This window comes from Labeo rohita, chromosome 20 (assembly GCF_022985175.1).
Source record: "Labeo rohita strain BAU-BD-2019 chromosome 20, IGBB_LRoh.1.0, whole genome shotgun sequence".
Classification (NCBI taxonomy): Eukaryota; Metazoa; Chordata; class Actinopteri; order Cypriniformes; family Cyprinidae; genus Labeo; species Labeo rohita.
The window spans coordinates 23801278-23818679 of record NC_066888.1 but is presented as its reverse complement, the minus strand read 5'-3'; the positions used below and the strand labels follow the sequence as shown (position 1 = coordinate 23818679).

Below are 17402 nucleotides of genomic sequence, written 5' to 3'. Positions count from 1 at the left end.
CTACTCATGTAAACACACACAGCGGTGGGGTGGAAATGAGACCAAAGGTCATCAACATCAAAAGACACACCAGAGCACAAGAAAGTCAGAGTCCACACGTGACTGCCTCAAATCAACACATGGGTTTGACAGTTTAAGAACACAGTAATAGAGTGAACACAGCAAGAGTAAGGTCTGCAAAATATATTATTAATATTCATGCCTAAGTTCACAATAAAGCTGGAATTTATATTCATGAAAGACTGAGAGCTTTCCTGTGACATGAATGATGAGATGTGGGCATGTCCAACCACAAAAGTGAGAAAAGTTTGACGCAATGCAGCAACTACCAATGGATGTGAAGACATCAGAGTTTTGGAAAGAGATAGAGAGAGATCTGATCTCATCATCACCCAGTCTGTCTGGAATGACATGAAAAAACAGAACAAACTGAGACAGACTAAACCTAGAAGAACTGTGGCAACGTCTCCAAGATGCTTCAAGAGACCTATCTGAAAAGCTACCTGAAAAACTACGCGCAAGTGAACCTTGGGCAAAAGCTGCTTTAAATGCAAAGGATGGTCACATCAAATGTTGATTTAATTTAGTTAATAGAAGTTCAATGATAAAGAAAATCTATTTATGACATTATTTTTGACAGCATCCTCATTTTGCAGCATTTTTACACAAGTGCCTAAAACTTTTTAACAGTACTGTAGCTCTGCAGGTAGGTTTCTTGAAGCATCTTGGAGACGGTGCTACAGTTCTTCTGGATTTAGTTTGTCTCTGTTCTGTTTCTTCATGTCATTCAAGACAGACTGGATGAGGATGAGATGAGATCTCTGTGTGCACTAGTACTAAATACTAGTGTTCTAATAATTTTGGCCACCACTGTAATATTTCACAATGTCATAATCATTCATTTTAGTCATTTCTACTCTGACTAAAATAGCAATTAAAACTGAAATTTACTTACAGCAGGATAATGCAAATTATATAAAACTTTTTAAAATTCATTTAAAACAAATATCAACATTTAACAAAAATGTCTGAAAAATGAAAACCTGAACTTTCCTAAATAACATTATTGTAATACAATGCTGTGAATTCTTTACACTGTCTTCAAATTTTTTTAATTAAAATTGTTGAAGTATTGTCATGCTGTGCATTTTTCACCTCATTCTCATTATCATTCATGAAATAAAAAAAGAACCATCATAAACAAACAGTAATTCTGCTGCTGAGATTAATACTGATGCCAGAGAAGCAGTAAATTGTCAAAAAAGAATATTTCCAATCAGCCAAACATCCTATTTGTGGCCAGATTTTCAAAAGCTCAGGAGTAAACAAACTTTAGCATTCCAAAGTTTGGGGTCAGTTTTTTTTTTTTGTTTTTTTGTTTTAGCAAATACGCAAGAAATGTTTAAAATAAATTAAAAAAGTATATCCTGAGCACCAAAAAAAGCTTATTAGAGTGCATTCTGAAAGGATCACGTGACACTGAACACTGGAGTAATTGCTGCTGGATTTTTTTTTTTTTTTGCCATCTCAGGAATAAATTAAAATATATTCAAATACAAAACAGTTACTTAAATTGTAATAATATTTTACAATATTACTGTTTTACTGTATTTTGATCAAATAGATACAGACTAGGCAGAAGGAGCTTCTTTCAAAAAAGTCTTTCATTTAAAAATCTTACCAACCCCAAATTCTGAAGATTACTGTAAACTTGACTTGAGTTGTGAAGGCCATCAAAAATGTATTTTAAAAAATTTGATTAAAGTGTTAAAGGGTTAAATTTTATTAAATTCTTTTACCCAAAAATGAAAAGTCTGTCATTAATTACTCACCCTCAAGCCTTTTCAAACCTTTAAGACCTTCGTTCACCTTCATAACACAAATTAAGGCTTTGATGAAATCCAAGAGCTTCCTAACCCTGCATAGACGGCAACGCAACTGACACGATCAAAGCCCTGAAAGGTAGTAAGGACATCTTTAAAACAGTCCATGTGACAACAGTGGTTCAACTGTATTGTTATGAAGCTACGAGAATACTATTAATAGTTATTTTTGTTTTCTTTTGCACAAAAAGTATTCTTAATAACATTACGGTTGCACCACTGATGTCACATGGACTATTTTAACAATATCTTTACTACCTTTCTGGGCCTTGAACGTGGTAGTTGCGTTGCTGTCTGTGCAAGGTCAAAGAGCTCTCAGATTTCATTAAAAAATATCTTAATTTGTGTTCTGAAGAGGAACGTCTTACATGAGGGTGGGTCATTAATGACAGAACTTTCATTTTTGGATGAACTATCCCTTTTAAGTACAAACAATGGAAATAAGGATGTAAATACCGGGCTGGGCTTGTCACTCGATTGAGGTGAGCAAGCGACTGCAGATACGGTGTTGGTGCCAGCAGCAGCGCCACAGGGCACATTCTCTCTGCTCCCTTTCTTCTCCGCCTTCACCTTGACCGTATGGAGGCTGAGGGCGGCCGGAGGTGGCAAATCCTCCAGGTCCTTTTCATCCGTATCCAGCAGGAAGCGTAGCAGCTGGTGGTCCTGGGGCTCCTTCCCATGTCCTCGTGCTACCAAGGCCGCGTTGGGACTGGTAGGAGGCTCCTTCTTGATGTCGGGCTCCTTGCCCGCATCTGCAGGGCTGCTGTCCTGGAGAAGGCGGTGCAGAATCTTATGCCGCTCAGTCAGACTGCTGTGAGAAGCCGGACACTGTGCCACGGGCGTGGGACGGGCTTGGGAGTCTTGCTCGGACGCACTGTCCAAGAGCTGGTTAAGTTTGGGGTTGCCCGCTGCAGCAGCCTTAAACTCATCAGCAGACGCTTCCGGCGGTTTGGCCGGGGGCTGACGTGCCGGGGAGCTGCTGGGGGTCGGAGTCTGTCTGGGGGGTAAAGGAGAGGGGAGAGAAAAACTGACACTGTCGCCGCCAGATTGCTGCCTGGTCAGTCCGCCAGCGGGCGAGTGGATGCCGGGCGCCGAGGGGGAAAAAGGATGGCCCGGGACACGTGGGCTGCTGGCCAGGCCCGGGCTGCCCCGTGGAGGTCGAGGCGACATGAATGAGGTAGGGGTGGCTGTGAGAGGGCTGCCAAGTGGAGAGGGGCTGCTGACCTGCTGGGAGGGCCCAACGCGGCTGGGCATCAGGTAGCCTGGTGGAGTGGGTGTAGGGGGTCCAGGAGTGGCACAGGTGCCATTGCTGTTGTTGAGATGGAGGCTGAGGTCACTGGAGGGCTGCAGGGCGGGTGAGCGGGAAGGTGGGGCAGCAGGAGACGGAAGGCTGGGGGTAGTGTTTTCCTGAGAGCTAGCAGTGTTGTGTTCCCTAAAACACACAAAAAAAAATATATATGTGACCCTGGACCACAAAACCAGTCTTAAGTACCATGGGTATAATTGCAGCAATAGCCAAAATTTACACCGTATGGGTCAAAAGGATCAATGAGATGGCAGTTTTTTCAGTTTTTCAGTCTACCCTAACTGTCTTGAACCGGAATACACAGAGTTCACACAGAGCTAGACAAGACGAGTGTTTGAGGTTAAAAAGTAAATAAATTGTAATATTTTTTTTAGAAAATAACCCATCGTTTCGCTAGATAAGACTCTTTCTTGGCTGGGATCGTTTAGAGCCCTTTGAAGTTCCATTTAAGCTACATTTTGGAAGTTCAAACTCGCAGGCACTACAGAAGTCCACTACATGGAGAGAAATCCTGAAATGTTTTCCTTAAAAAACAATTTCTTTACGACTGAAGAAAGAAAGACATGAACACCTTGGCTGACAAGGGGGTGAGAGTTAATTATCTGTACATTTTTGTTCTGGAAATGAACTTCTCCTTATATTTTGTACATTTTCTTCCGCAAATATAGTAGTTAGTAATATGCATTGCTAAGAACTTCATTTAAACAACTTCAAAGATGATTTTCTCAACATTTAAATTTTTTTTGCACCCTCAGATTCCAGATATTCAAATAGTTATATCTCGGCCAAATATTGTCATATCCCAACAAACAAAAAATGTCAAAACATTGACCCTTATGACTGGTTTTGTGGTCCAGGGTCACATATATGGGTGCAAAAGTCATTATTGTGTGATATGCTCATATAAATACAAAGGACATCACCTGTCTATAGTATGAATGCCCATGATGAAGGGCTGTACATCTGGGTTTGGGGGGCAGCAGAATTTGCAGCGTGTCTGCGCACTGAGGGACGTCCCGTCATCGAGTGTGAAATGGTACAGAGGACTGATGGCCGTGCCGTGGGTCATCACTGTCAACACACACACATACACAGAGCATAAAATTACCACATTTACAAATATCAACTAAGCAACACTGAGGCTCATTTGTTAACTAGAATTGCACGCAAATATTTTCAGTGATCAGTTATCAAAATAATTGCTGGTTGCAGCCATGTTGGTTACATTGGCATACCAAAAGTATGAAGCAAAATGTGAGTATAAATCATCAAATAAATCATAAATAGTCTTTTTCTAGGTAAAGAAATGCAAGGTTAGATCATCACTGCTTTAAAATGTCAAGTACTACTTAAAACGGCTTGAATGGAGATGAAAGCGCTCACCCTCGTAAAGCAGCTTCTTGGCATGGGAGGGCTCGTTGCCCTGAGAGTCGAAGAATGCGCAGATGCACTTCCTGACCAGGATATCCCAACCTGGTCGGCCTGTGGCCCTCAGAGCACTCGTCTCAATAGAGATGATTTTCCCTGCATGCACACACAAACACATCAAACACCAGGAAAGATCATGAGATTCTGTAAACAGGACTTCAGGTTCAAGTGCAGGAAGCTTTTCAAATCACAGATTTAACAACAAACCTTTTTTTGCGCTTCCTTTTACAAGAACAGAAAAGAACAGTTTCATTTTCGGTCTGCATGCTTGTTATTCTTGTCCAGCTTTTTCTGCCCACTGCTGATAAGGTTTTGAGAGTAGTGACTCTGCTTTGCTTTAGCAACAATTCTTATGGTTGTAGTTTATTTTTCTATACATTTTTCTGTTTAATTTGACATTTTTTGTTTTATATTTTATATTCATATATTTAACACTACCACTCAAAAGTTTGGAGTCAGTGAGTCTTTGAAAGAAGTTTCTCTTGCTCACTAAGTCTGTAATTAAGTGATCAAAAATATGGTAAAACAGTCATATTGCAAAATATAATTACAATTTAAAATAATTGTTTTCTATTTAATTACACTACTAGTCAAAGGTTTTTTTTAAAGAATTCTGTTCTGCTCACCAAGCCTGCATTTATTTGATCCAAAATATAGCATAAACAGTAATATTGTAAAATATTTTTACTATTTAAATATATTTTAAAGTATAATTTATTCCTGTGATCAAAGATAAATCTTCACCATCATTACTCCAGTCTTCAGTGTCACACGATTCTTTAAATAATCATGTTAATATGCTGTACAAGAAACATTGTTTATTATTAATAATAATTAATATAATAATAATTAAAATAATAATTATTATTTTCTTCAGGATTCTTTGGTGAATTGAAAGATCCAAAGATCAAAATTTGTCTGAAATAAAACATTTTTGTAACATTATACACTATACCATTTAAAAGCTTGTCAAAGTCAGTAAAAAAAAAGTTTTTTTAAAATATAAATTAATACTTATATTTAGCAAGCATGCTTTAAATTGATCAAAAGTGATGATAAAGACATCTATTATGTATCAAATTATTTCTAATTCAGATAAAAGCTGTTCTTCGGAACTTTATATTCATCAAAGAAACCAGAAAAAAATCTACTCAGCTGTTTTCAACATAATAATAAATGTTTTTTGAGCAGCAAATCAGAATATTAGAATGATTTCTGAAGGATCATGTGACTGGAGTAATGATGTGAAAAATTCAGCTTTGAAATCACATTTTAAAATATATTCAAACAGAAAACTGTTATTTTAAATAGTAAAAAATAGTTCAAAAGTGTATGTTTTTGCTGTACTTTGGATCAAATAAATGCAGGCTTGGTGTGCAGAAAAGTCTTCTTAAGAAAACATGAAATTTTACTGTTCAAAAACTTTTGACTGGTAGTGTATATTTTTTATAACATTTAATTATAATGCCTTTACTGTCACTTTTGATCAACTTAATTTGCCCTGGCTCAATAAAAGTCTCATATTCTTAAAACAACAACAAAAACATTTAAATAGTAGGGTACTAAACTTTGCAAGCTTTCTTTGAGGGAAAAGCCATTTTGTCAGCTCAATGTACCTGTTGCTTGTTGATATGATATTACAAAAAAAAAAAAATAATAAAAAAAAAAATTGTAATAATACTATAGAATGCAATTAAATAGAACAAAATGAAGGCATCTAGAGATCCAATTTAAAAAGTGCTTATAAACAAAATCATCATCATCAAGATGCTAAAAAAAGGGTACAGAGAGTCGTACAAGCGTAAGACCATCTAGAGTCGATCTAACATGTTTACATTTACAGCAATTAGGAACATGTTCTGTGTAAACACTTCTGTCCATCTTTGTTATCAGTAACTTTTTTAGTTTTTCTCAATAACTACAGATACTTAATTTACTTGCTTTGCAGTATTTGTTCTATTTTAAAAGGTATTTTTAATTCAACATTTTCATCTTAGTTTTAGCCTACGATAATAACCCTGGATGAGCTTATACATGTTGGTAATGTGGCTAGATCAACAGGTTCTAGCAGCTGAGACTCGTGTATGCATGTATATCTGAAACACTACCTGTAGGGTCCTGCTTGGTGATGAAGGACTCTGTACTGACAGGGATCTGAGGTGGACGGGGCATTCGGCATGCTATACAGATTAAACAGCTCTGCAGGTCTGTAGACAACAGAGACATAATGGCTAAAAACACAGAACACAATCCAACATAATTCAATCAGAAAAATGCAAAACAGACGAGTTTTTATTAGTGGGCTCAGACTTTTGAACCCCCAAATAAAAAAACTGATTTCATATTTGAACCCTGGCGTGTCAATGACAGTTTCATCAGACTCCCTGCGCTAAGCTAAATATTTATATGGGTATGACTTTATGAGAATGTGTGTGGTCTCACCCTCGCCCTCCTCCTGCACCGCTCTGGGCTGAGAGACCGTGAAGCACTGCATGAGCTCATACTGTTGACGGGCCTCCTGGTTCTCTGCGTCCACCTCGTCTGGAGGCCTTTTCAACAACCTGCAGTTAAACGTGTGGCTGTTCCTTCGGCCTTGCTCCTGAGGCCATGGCACACCGTTGACTGAAAACACACACAGATGCGCAAGGTAAGATAAAGAAACACTCCACTTTTTTTGAAAACAGCCTCATTGTCCAACTCTCCTAAAGTTAAACAGTTGAGTTTTACTGTTTTCGAATCCAATTAAAGAACTTTGCTGCCGTACCATGGGTGCAGCAGGCGCAATGATATTACGCAGCACCTGAAAGTGACCGGCACTAAGTTGTGTAGATGCAGCGTTGCAGCCGGCAGTTGCGTGATATCATTGCACCCATGGTACAGCAGCAAAGTTCCTTGATTATTACGCCGGAATGAGAGTATAGTTCCTAGCCATATCGACCTAGAAAATTACAGCTTTTTATTTTTCGTCCGTCTTTGTACACGATGTAACTACAGAAGAGTCAAGTTTTAAATAGGAAAAATATTGAAACTCTTTGGTCATTTTTGAGCGAGATGCTAACGGTCTAATCGGATTCAATGATCTATGCTAAGCTTCGCTAAAAGTGCTACCGCCAGACCCAGAGATCGGCTGAATAAATTTGAAAACAGTAAAACTCAACTGTTCAACTCTAGGGGAGTTGGAAAATGAGTCTATTTTCAAAAAAAGTGGAGTGTTCCTTTAAGTGTGAGATAAAGACCACCAGTGGAATGTCACTGAGCTCTGAAATAAAAGAGGCTGACCTCTAACCTTTGTGCTGGTTAGGTGTAAAGTGTTAAATCTTTAGCTATCATTCTGCTCTCATCGAGAGACTCACCAAGGCTCTTGGGTAGCAGTTTGCTCACAAACTCGTTGTGATCACCCACATGAAGGATGCTGTAGACGCTGGAGGTCATCAGCTCTTCCTGGGGATAACCCAGATAACTGGTGACGTTCTCAGACACAAACACAATGCGCCCCTCACGGTTCACGACGAAGAAGAAGCCATCCAGGGCCTTGAGGAACAGGCAGAAAACAGAGATGGAAGACAAAAATAAGATGCATGTTGCATAAAAGTTTGTCATTCTCAACCATGGGCCAGGCTCAGATGAGGACAGAATAAAAATGCTGGTAATACAACCTTAAAATCAGTCTTTTCTATAGATAAACGGTTTTAAAAGTCTAACGTACCTCCAAGAGAAGCGGCCCAAGTGCTTCTTTCTCCACCATGCCCTGACTGCTGGACGATATGTCACTCTTCTGCACCTCATCATCTGGAAACATCAGAGCTGCTTTCTCTGTGGACATACAAAGAATATCATTTCTAAATTTATGATAACTAACACCAAAGTCATCTAAAATTTGAGTGCATGAATATACACTACAGTCAGTCAGTAAACAATAAAACAAAATCTTTACTTAATAATTTAATTATAATAAAGTATGCAATATATGTAATGTGACAGGCAAGATATTTGTTATAAAATATTTCTATTTCAAATAAATGCTGTTTTTTTAAACATACTGTTCATCAAAGAATCTTGAAAAAAAAGTATCATGGTTTCAACAAAAATTCATGCATTGATAAATGTTTCTTGTAAATCAGCCTACTAGAATGATTTCTGAAGGATTGTGTGACACTGAAGGCTGAAGTAAAAATTACATTTTTTAAATTTATTAAAAAAGAAAATGTTTTTTTAAAATAATATTTCACAATATTTATTGTATTTTTGATCAAATAAATGCAGCCTTGGTGAGCATAAGACACTTCTTTCAAAAACATAAAAAGAAAAAAAACAAATAATGGACTGCTACTGTAATCTGAATTTATCTGCATATAATAAAACATTCACACATCTAAAATTTGAGTGCATGAACATGTACTATAGAGTCTGTAAATAATAATAAATAAAATTAAATTAAATTAAATATTCATTACTTAATAATGTAAGGATCATGTGACACTGTCACTTTTGATCAACTTAATTTGCCCTGGCTCAATAAAAGTCTAATCTGATTTTATAGTGTTTATTTATAGTGTAATTTATAGTGAAACATTAAAAACAATTGAGTGAATGAATATACACTACGGAGTCAGTAAACAATAAAGTAAAATAAAATAAAATAAAATAAAATAAAATAAATATTCTTTACTTAATAAAAAAAATATACATATATTGGAACGCTACTGTAATCTGATTTTATAGCATCTATTTATATTGTAATTTATACTGAAACATTCAAAAAAATATAAAATTAAGTGCATGAATATACACTATGGAGTCAGTAAAAAATAAAATAAACAAAAATAAACAAAAATAAAATAAAAATAAAATAAAACAAAATAAAACAAAATAAATATTCCTTACTTAATAATAAAACCCCCAAATACTGGAACGCAACTGTAATCTGATTTTATAGTGTCTATTTATAGTGTAAATTATGGTGAAACATTCAAAAATAAATTAATTAATAAAATAAAAATAACTGAGTGCATGATTATACACTATGGAGTCAGTAAACAATAAAATAAAATAAAATAAAATAAAATAAAATAAAATAAAATAAAATAAAATAAAATAAAATAAAATAAAATAAAATAAAATAAAATAAAATAAAAAAAATAAAATAAAATAAAACAAAATAAAATAAAATAAAATAAAATAAAATAGTCTTTACTTAATAATAAAACCCCCAAATATTGGAATGCTACTGTAATCTGATTTTATAGTGTCTATTTATAGTGTAATTTATAGTGAAACATTCAAAAAATAATAATAATTGAGTACATGAATATACACTATGGAGTCAGTAAACAATAGAATAAAATAAATAAAAACAAAAAACAAAAAATAAAATAAAATAAAATAAAATAATAAAAAAATTAAATTAAATTAAATTAAATTAAATTAAATTAATATTATTTACTTAATAATAAAACCCCCAAATACTGGAACGCTACTGTAATCTGAATTTATCTGCATATAGTGAAACACACCTTTTGGTTCCTAGTTTTGGAACAAAAAATGAGAATGTGTGTGAGAGTGTGAGAATGTGTTTACAAAAAATAAAATAAAATAAAATAAAATAAAAAAAAAATTAAATTAAATTAAATTAAATTAAATTAAATTAAATTAAATTAAATTATTTATTTACTTAATAATAAAACCCCCAAATACTGGAACGCTACTGTAATCTGAATTTATCTGCATATAGTGAAACACACCTTTTGGTTCCTAGTTTTGGAACAAAAAATGAGAATGTGTGTGAGAGTGTGAGAATGTGTTTACAAAAAATAAAATAAAATAAAATAAAATAAAATAAAATAAAATAAAATAAAATAAAATAAAATAATAAAAAAATTAAATTAAATTAAATTAAATTAAATTAATATTATTTACTTAATAATAAAACCCCCAAATACTGGAACGCTACTGTAATCTGAATTTATCTGCATATAGTGAAACACACCTTTTGGTTCCTAGTTTTGAGTCCAGTTTGCGTTATGAATGTAATCCACACCTCCCAAACAAATCATACGCATCCCTATCCATCAGAGCTTTCTCTAATGTGCAAGTGGCTTTTATTCACACACAAAAAACATGCATCATTTCACTATTGTCCTCCTTCCTCTCTTGGACTGGGTGGATGAAAGCTATGCAGCGGAAGCCTCTTTAAGACTAATGTGAGCAAAGTGGTACTTTTGGACAGGAGCCAACTGCAGTAAGTGCAGCGAGCACTCTTGAGAAAAGCTTGAGACTGAAGAGTCACAGTTCGGTCACTCCCATCCCAGTTCGACTCAAAGAGCTGATATAAAGTGTCAATGATTATTCTGCGGCCAAACTACTTAACCTTCTTTCTCCTCTCGAGATCAAAGCTTCTGAGGGACCGCATGAGAACGCGCCTCAGTCCAGCAGCTGGAGAGAAGAGAGGACGAGACTGTTTGTTTTGGGCTGCATTTTAAGTGAAGACTTCTTGAAGGAAAGGCTAAATTTAGATCAGAGCTCGAGTGCCGTATTTACACACATAATAGCAACGTAGCTCTCACCGAGGAACTTCTGCAGAGCGCTCGACTCGGCGACGACATCAATCTGGCTTGTTGCGTTCTGAACTCTGGAACGCAAAGGTTTAAAACGAGGTCAGTCTGGTGGGAGGGGATAGGAGTTTTGGGGGTTTTACAGAGATGTTTGGCCCATATATTGTAAGGAAAGGGAACAGAGTTAACTCAAATGTCTGCACAACTATTTCTTTCTACTTTGCATAGTGGTCAATCGAAGTGGATTTTTTGATGGCTGATGATGATATCCTGGGATTATAAAAAAAAAAACTAATTATAATACAGTGGAGATCAAAACTAGAGAACAACCTATAATGTCCTAAATTTCAATGTGACCGCTTAGTCCTATTTGAAGTTATCCTAACAGGAGTAGAAGGACAGTTTAAGCATATTTCATTAATTAGTTGTATTCGGAACCACAGAATAAAAAACGTAAAAGAGATATTTTAAAAAGAACTCAGATCAAATTAGAGAACACTTACAGACACCTCCAAATTACTGGTGTTAATCTGGCACATGGTGCTAATTTCCCTAATTATATGACAAACCCTACTTAACAGGCAGTGTTCCTTCAATTTTCACTGAGATTGCAAGATTGCACCCCATTCTAAGGTGACTGAAACCATGGAGGTTGCCCAGATGTTGGCCTAAGCAATGACCCTTTCAGCTACTGCAAGGGAAGTTGGTCATTCCATCGCAGATTTTTAATGACACTAATCCATTCAAGTACCCCAAAAAGGTCATCCCCAGTCGTCCACTAAGACAAATGCATGAGAAGACAGGATAACGCGGAGACACTCAATGGGGAAATCGGTTCAACACTGCAGCTGGAATTGCTAGCCAGTTCAGTACTCAGAGTAAAACGGGATTTATACTTTTGCCTGGCTTGGCAGCGCAAGCCTCCGGTGACCTTCCCAAACAGATGAGGCTTTTATACTTGTTGCGTCCTTGTACTATTCTTTGAAATGACAGGGGGCGACGAAGAGTAACTGTATTTGGGAATCACTGGTGAGAAGTCGTCATTTGCCGGTACAAGACTTCTCACGTAATGAATGAGTTGGTAAATTAATAATTTCTTTATGTACAAACTGATTAAAATAATCTTAAAGGGGTCATCGGATGCCCATTTTCCACAAGTTGATATGATTCTTTAGGGTCTTAATGAAAAGTCAATAATATATTTTGGTTAAAAATTCTCAATGGTAGTGTAAAACAACACCCTTTTTACCTTGTCAAAATGAGCTCTGCAAAAATCATCCTGTTCTGGTCGAGGTTGCTTTAAATGTTAATGAGCTGCTAAAATTGCTATTAGGCTAAACTTGCTAAACACGCTATTAGGCAATGCGATCACAAAAATTCATAAAAAACCTTTATACTCACTTCTGCTGTAAGTGAAGCTGGATCACGAATGATTTGCACAAACATATATATGTAGATCGGGAGGGGCATTCCCTTCACAAACAAACGTAATCCACTGCATCTTCAGCGGCTCAGATGTTGGGAGTAAATAACGACCACTATGCTCATTATTACACCCAGTATCACACCACCTCCATCGCTCAGTCGGAGATATTCTTGTCTATGGACAATGGTGGTCGGACTGTTACAGCTGATTTAAGGTGGGGCTGAGGTAAGACGCTCATGTCAATCAACTATCATGGGAGTGGCCTCTGTTGGTGTGATGCCACATCTGAGAATGGCTTGATTTGAAAAAAGGGGACATTATTTTTACAGATTAATTAAAAACCACTGCATAGATTTTTATCATTATAGGGTAAATGTGTACATACACTGCCAACACACATTAAATGTTCAACAAATACGGAAAAGTGAACTTTAAGGTTTTGGGTTTATTTTGCATGTTTTCTTCTGCTTCTCTTCTGCTTACCAAGCCTGCAATTATTTGATCCAAAGTACAGCAAAAACAGTAACATTTTAAAATAATTTTACTATTTTCTATTTTGAATATATTTTAAAATGTCATTTATTCCTGTGATCAAAGCTACATTTTCAGCATCATTACTCTAGTCACATGATCCTTCAGAAATCATTCTAATATGCTGATTTGCGGTTCAAGAAACATTTGTATTATTATTATCAATATTTAAAACATGAGTACATTTTTTAGGATTTTTGATGAATAGAAAGATTCAAAGATCAGAATTTATCTGAAATAAAAAGCTTTTGTAACATTATACACTATACCATTCAAACGCTTGGAGTCAGTATATATATATTTTTTTGTATTTGGGAAAGAAATTATAGAAATTAATAGTTTTATTTAGCAAGGATGCCTTAAATTGATGATAAAGACATTTATAATGTTACAAAAGATTTTTTATTTCAGATAAATGCAGTTCTTCTGAACTTTCTATACATTAAAGAAACCTGAAATAATTCTACTTAGCTGTTTTTTTTTAACATAGAAATAATAATAATAATAATAATAATAATAATAAATGTTTTGACTGAACAGCAAATCAGAATATTAGAATGATTTCTGAAGGATCATGTGACTGGAATAATGATGCTAAAAAGTCAGCTTTGAAATCTCATGAATGAATAACTATAAAAAAATATTCAAATTATTCAAACAGTTATTTTAAATATATTCAAATATAAAATATTTCAAAATTGTACTGTTTTTGCTGCACTTTGGATCAAATAAATGCAGGCTTGGTGAGCAGAAGATTCTTCTTTAAAAAACATTAAAAATCTTACTGTTCAAAAACTTTTGACTTGTAGTGTACATATGATGTTATGCAAATATATTAATTCTACTTTGGATAAACAACTTTGAGCCACTGAAGTGTATGCAGCTTCATAGACCATGAAATAAACAATGCAGTTTTGCTTGGTGGTTTGAAAACTGAACTTTGTGACATTATCTTGAACCCGGATTGTAGGGGCTGAAATGAGTCAACATGTGGTTAGGTCAGTGGAAAAATATTAGGAGAATCAGTGGAAGAACAAAAGAGAAAAGGAACCAAGCTCCACATCCTCACGATAAGCTCTAACCAAATGAATACAAATGGGAGTCCCAGTCAATCCCACAATCGGCCTCCCTGGCAATCAATCACAACGTTCTGACACCACTCCCACTTCAAACACAGCCAGTTGCCATGGCAGCAGTGTTACTGTGGCAGTGGTGCAGCAGGCGATACCTGATCTCATAACAGAAGGGTTCCGATCTGCGTGATGTAAAGGCTGTATGTGTTCAGTGTGTCACACATACATACACGGACAGCTGGCCTATAGATACAGAACTGCCAGAACTCTCCTACTCGTTTTCAAAGGGGAAACATGTATCAAAGCAAAAGACTTCACAATTAGTTTATTATTGCTGTTTGCCAAGGCATGAATCACCAATACTATTGCTCATACTTAGGGTTATGGCTCAAATCCATAACCATAAGAATTAAACTTTCGTAACCCACACTGTTCGTAATACTAACCAGTGGTTAGCAGTGTTCTGAAATGAAGCAAAGTCCTTAGTTTTTTTTTTTTAACCTCTTTACTTTTTAACCTCAAAAGCTCGTCTTGTCTAGGTCTGCGTTGAACTCTGTGCATTCCGGGTCAATATAGTTAGGGTATGTCAAAAAACGTGCTTCTAATTTTCTCCCCAACTTCGAAAATCGTCCTACATCGCTGCAGAAGGACTGATCCAGTGTTTACAAAGTGAACGCCAAGAAGGGTCAAACACCCTTTACAAAAAAAAGGTAAAACAGCGATCTAGGACGATTTGTCATGAACCGGAATACACAGAGTTCACGCAAAGCTAGACAAGATGAGCATTTGAGGTTAAGAAGTATATAAATTGTAATTGTTTTTTAGAAAATAACCAATCGATTTGCTAGATAAGACCCTTCTTCCCTGGTTGGGATCATTTAGAGCTCTTTGAAGCTGCATTTAAACTACATTTTGGGAGTTCAAACTTGCGGGCACCATAGAAGTCCACTATATGAAAAACATTCCTGAAATTTTTGCTTTAAAAAACATAATATCTTTACAACTGAAGAAAGAAAGACATGAACATCTTGGATGGCAAGGAGGTGAGTAAATTATCTGTACATTTTTGTTCTGGATGTGAACATCTCATTTAACTTTCAAACCAAGCATATTTCTGTTGATAAGTGTAGCAAATCCAGTTACAAAGTCAGCACAGGGAAATCTTTCACCCTCACACAAAATCATATGGATGTCTATTGAAATTATTGAATTGCACCCACAAATACTCACTAAACAAGCACCCTAATAAGCATATAATATATAGCAAAAAGCTTAAAAAACACTGAAAACACATTTGCAACCACATACCAACAGAAGAATGGAAGAAATTGTTGAATAAAGTTGTGATTTTTGTTTTCTTTGTGCACACAAAGTATTTTTGTAGCTTCATAACATTAAGGTTGAACCACTGATATCACATGGACTATTTTAACAATGATCTTACTACCTTTCTGGGCCTTGAAAGTGTCAGCTGCTTTGCTGTCAATGCAGGGTCAGAAGGTGATCGGATTTAATCAAAAATACCTTAACTTGTGATCTCAAGATGAATTGTCTTATAGGTTTGGAATTACATGAGAGTGAGTAATTAATGACAGAATTTTCATTTTTAGGTGAATTATTCCTTTAAAGGGGTCATCGGATGCCCATTTTCCACAAGTTGATATGATTCTTTAGGGTCTTAATGAAAAGTCTATAATATACTTTGGTTAAAAATTCTCAGTGGTAGTGTAAAACAACACCCTTTTTACCTTGCCAAAATCAGCTCTGCAAAAAACATCTAATTCTGGTCGAGGCTGCTTTAAAAGCAAATGAGCTCTGCTCGCCCCGCCCCTCTCTTCTGTCTGCGGAGAGACCAGTCTGTTTACTTTAGCCGCATTTAGCCACTACGTTCATTATTACATTCAGCAACACAACACCTCAATCGTTCAATTCTTGTCTAACTTACATCCCTACTCCGGCATCAAAACATGGAGGTTGGACTGTTACAACTGATCTGAGGTAAGACGCTCATGTCAATCAACTATCGTGGGAGCGGCCCTCTGTGGGTGTGACGCCACAACGACAGGCATCTGAGAATGGCTCGATTTGAAAAAGGGAATATTATTTTTACAGGTTAATTAAAAACCACTGCATGGATTTTTAGCATTATAGGGTAGATTTGTACATACACTGCCAACACACATTAATGTTCAAACAACATGTAAAAGTGAACTTAGCATCCGATGACCCCTTTAACATCAACGCTGTAAGTTTTGAGTGGATAAGTTTCATTTTAAACCATCCTACAAGGTTCTGCATCATGAAATAGCCTACATTTAAAAGGAGTGAATGTATTTAACCATCACAACTGTGATGCATCTAGAATCATTCTAGAATCAGACTGTGATTTACTGAATTGAAATAGATTAAATTGTGAGGTGCGTAAAGATTCTCCTCCTATTAAATACAACCTGTCACTTTACATAAGAGTGGCAAAGTGAACAAATTACTATCATTATACACAGCCCTTAAAATGAGCTGAATAATACTTCAAGTAATTTCACCCAGGCACTGAACTTCACAGTGAGCAAACAAAGCTAATGGCTGCCAGCTTTCATGACCTTTGCCACACGAATTGTGCTCTGACTTCGTTTCTCAGGTTTCAAATTGAATCGGATTTTGATTTTTTTCAAGCGCATTTTCTGACAGGCTGGAATGTTAATGAAGTGCGCTGTGCTGTATGAGAGCATAGCTGAAATGTGAAAAATGTCTTTGATGTACCCTTCCTCCAACTGAAAGTGACATTTGGTCCTAGTGTCCTCGTTCATATCATCCGACAAACACACCATCAACCTTTCTCACACCCACAAACAGGATTGATCTGAAGTAGCCTCAAAAGTTGCAAATGCTTCCAATTTACTGCTGCGTTTCTGAATTTGAGCTGAAATCCTTGAACAAAATTAAAGATGAGTAGCTTGATTAAAATCTTGGTATGAGTAGTTTATGTTATAGCGACACTAGAAATTCAATAGAAAAATAGCTCCCAAATCCTGCTCTCTATTTTCTCACATCATTCAATGTTTCATCATCTCTCTCTCACACACACACACATAACCTACAACTGCATTAGAAGGACACACTTCTACCATTGCACAGTATTGTATGTCATACTGCCAAGCTCTAAAAGTGTCTGTCATAAGAGGCCCTTCAGGTGACAGCCCAGGT

General features: G+C 35.9%; 1 protein-coding gene across 4 annotated transcripts in view; it reads right to left on the bottom strand.

Moving 5' to 3' along the window:
- ncoa1 (nuclear receptor coactivator 1) overlaps nucleotides 1-17402 on the bottom strand; it is a 74560-nt gene that overhangs the window by 11847 nt on the left and 45311 nt on the right. For all 4 annotated transcript variants that reach the window (XR_007829950.1, XM_051138225.1, XM_051138226.1 and 1 more), the window contains 7 exons: nucleotides 8324-8430; nucleotides 7971-8148; nucleotides 7060-7239; nucleotides 6726-6824; nucleotides 4573-4713; nucleotides 4113-4260; nucleotides 2340-3315 (listed from right to left, as the gene is read on the bottom strand). Coding sequence is in view for 3 of the 4 variants with exons in the window: in XM_051138225.1 (XP_050994182.1) it covers nucleotides 2340-3315; nucleotides 4113-4260; nucleotides 4573-4713; nucleotides 6726-6824; nucleotides 7060-7239; nucleotides 7971-8148; nucleotides 8324-8430 (1829 nt within the window). In the remaining variant the exon portion in view is untranslated. The remainder of the gene's footprint in view (nucleotides 1-2339; nucleotides 3316-4112; nucleotides 4261-4572; nucleotides 4714-6725; nucleotides 6825-7059; nucleotides 7240-7970; nucleotides 8149-8323; nucleotides 8431-17402) is intronic.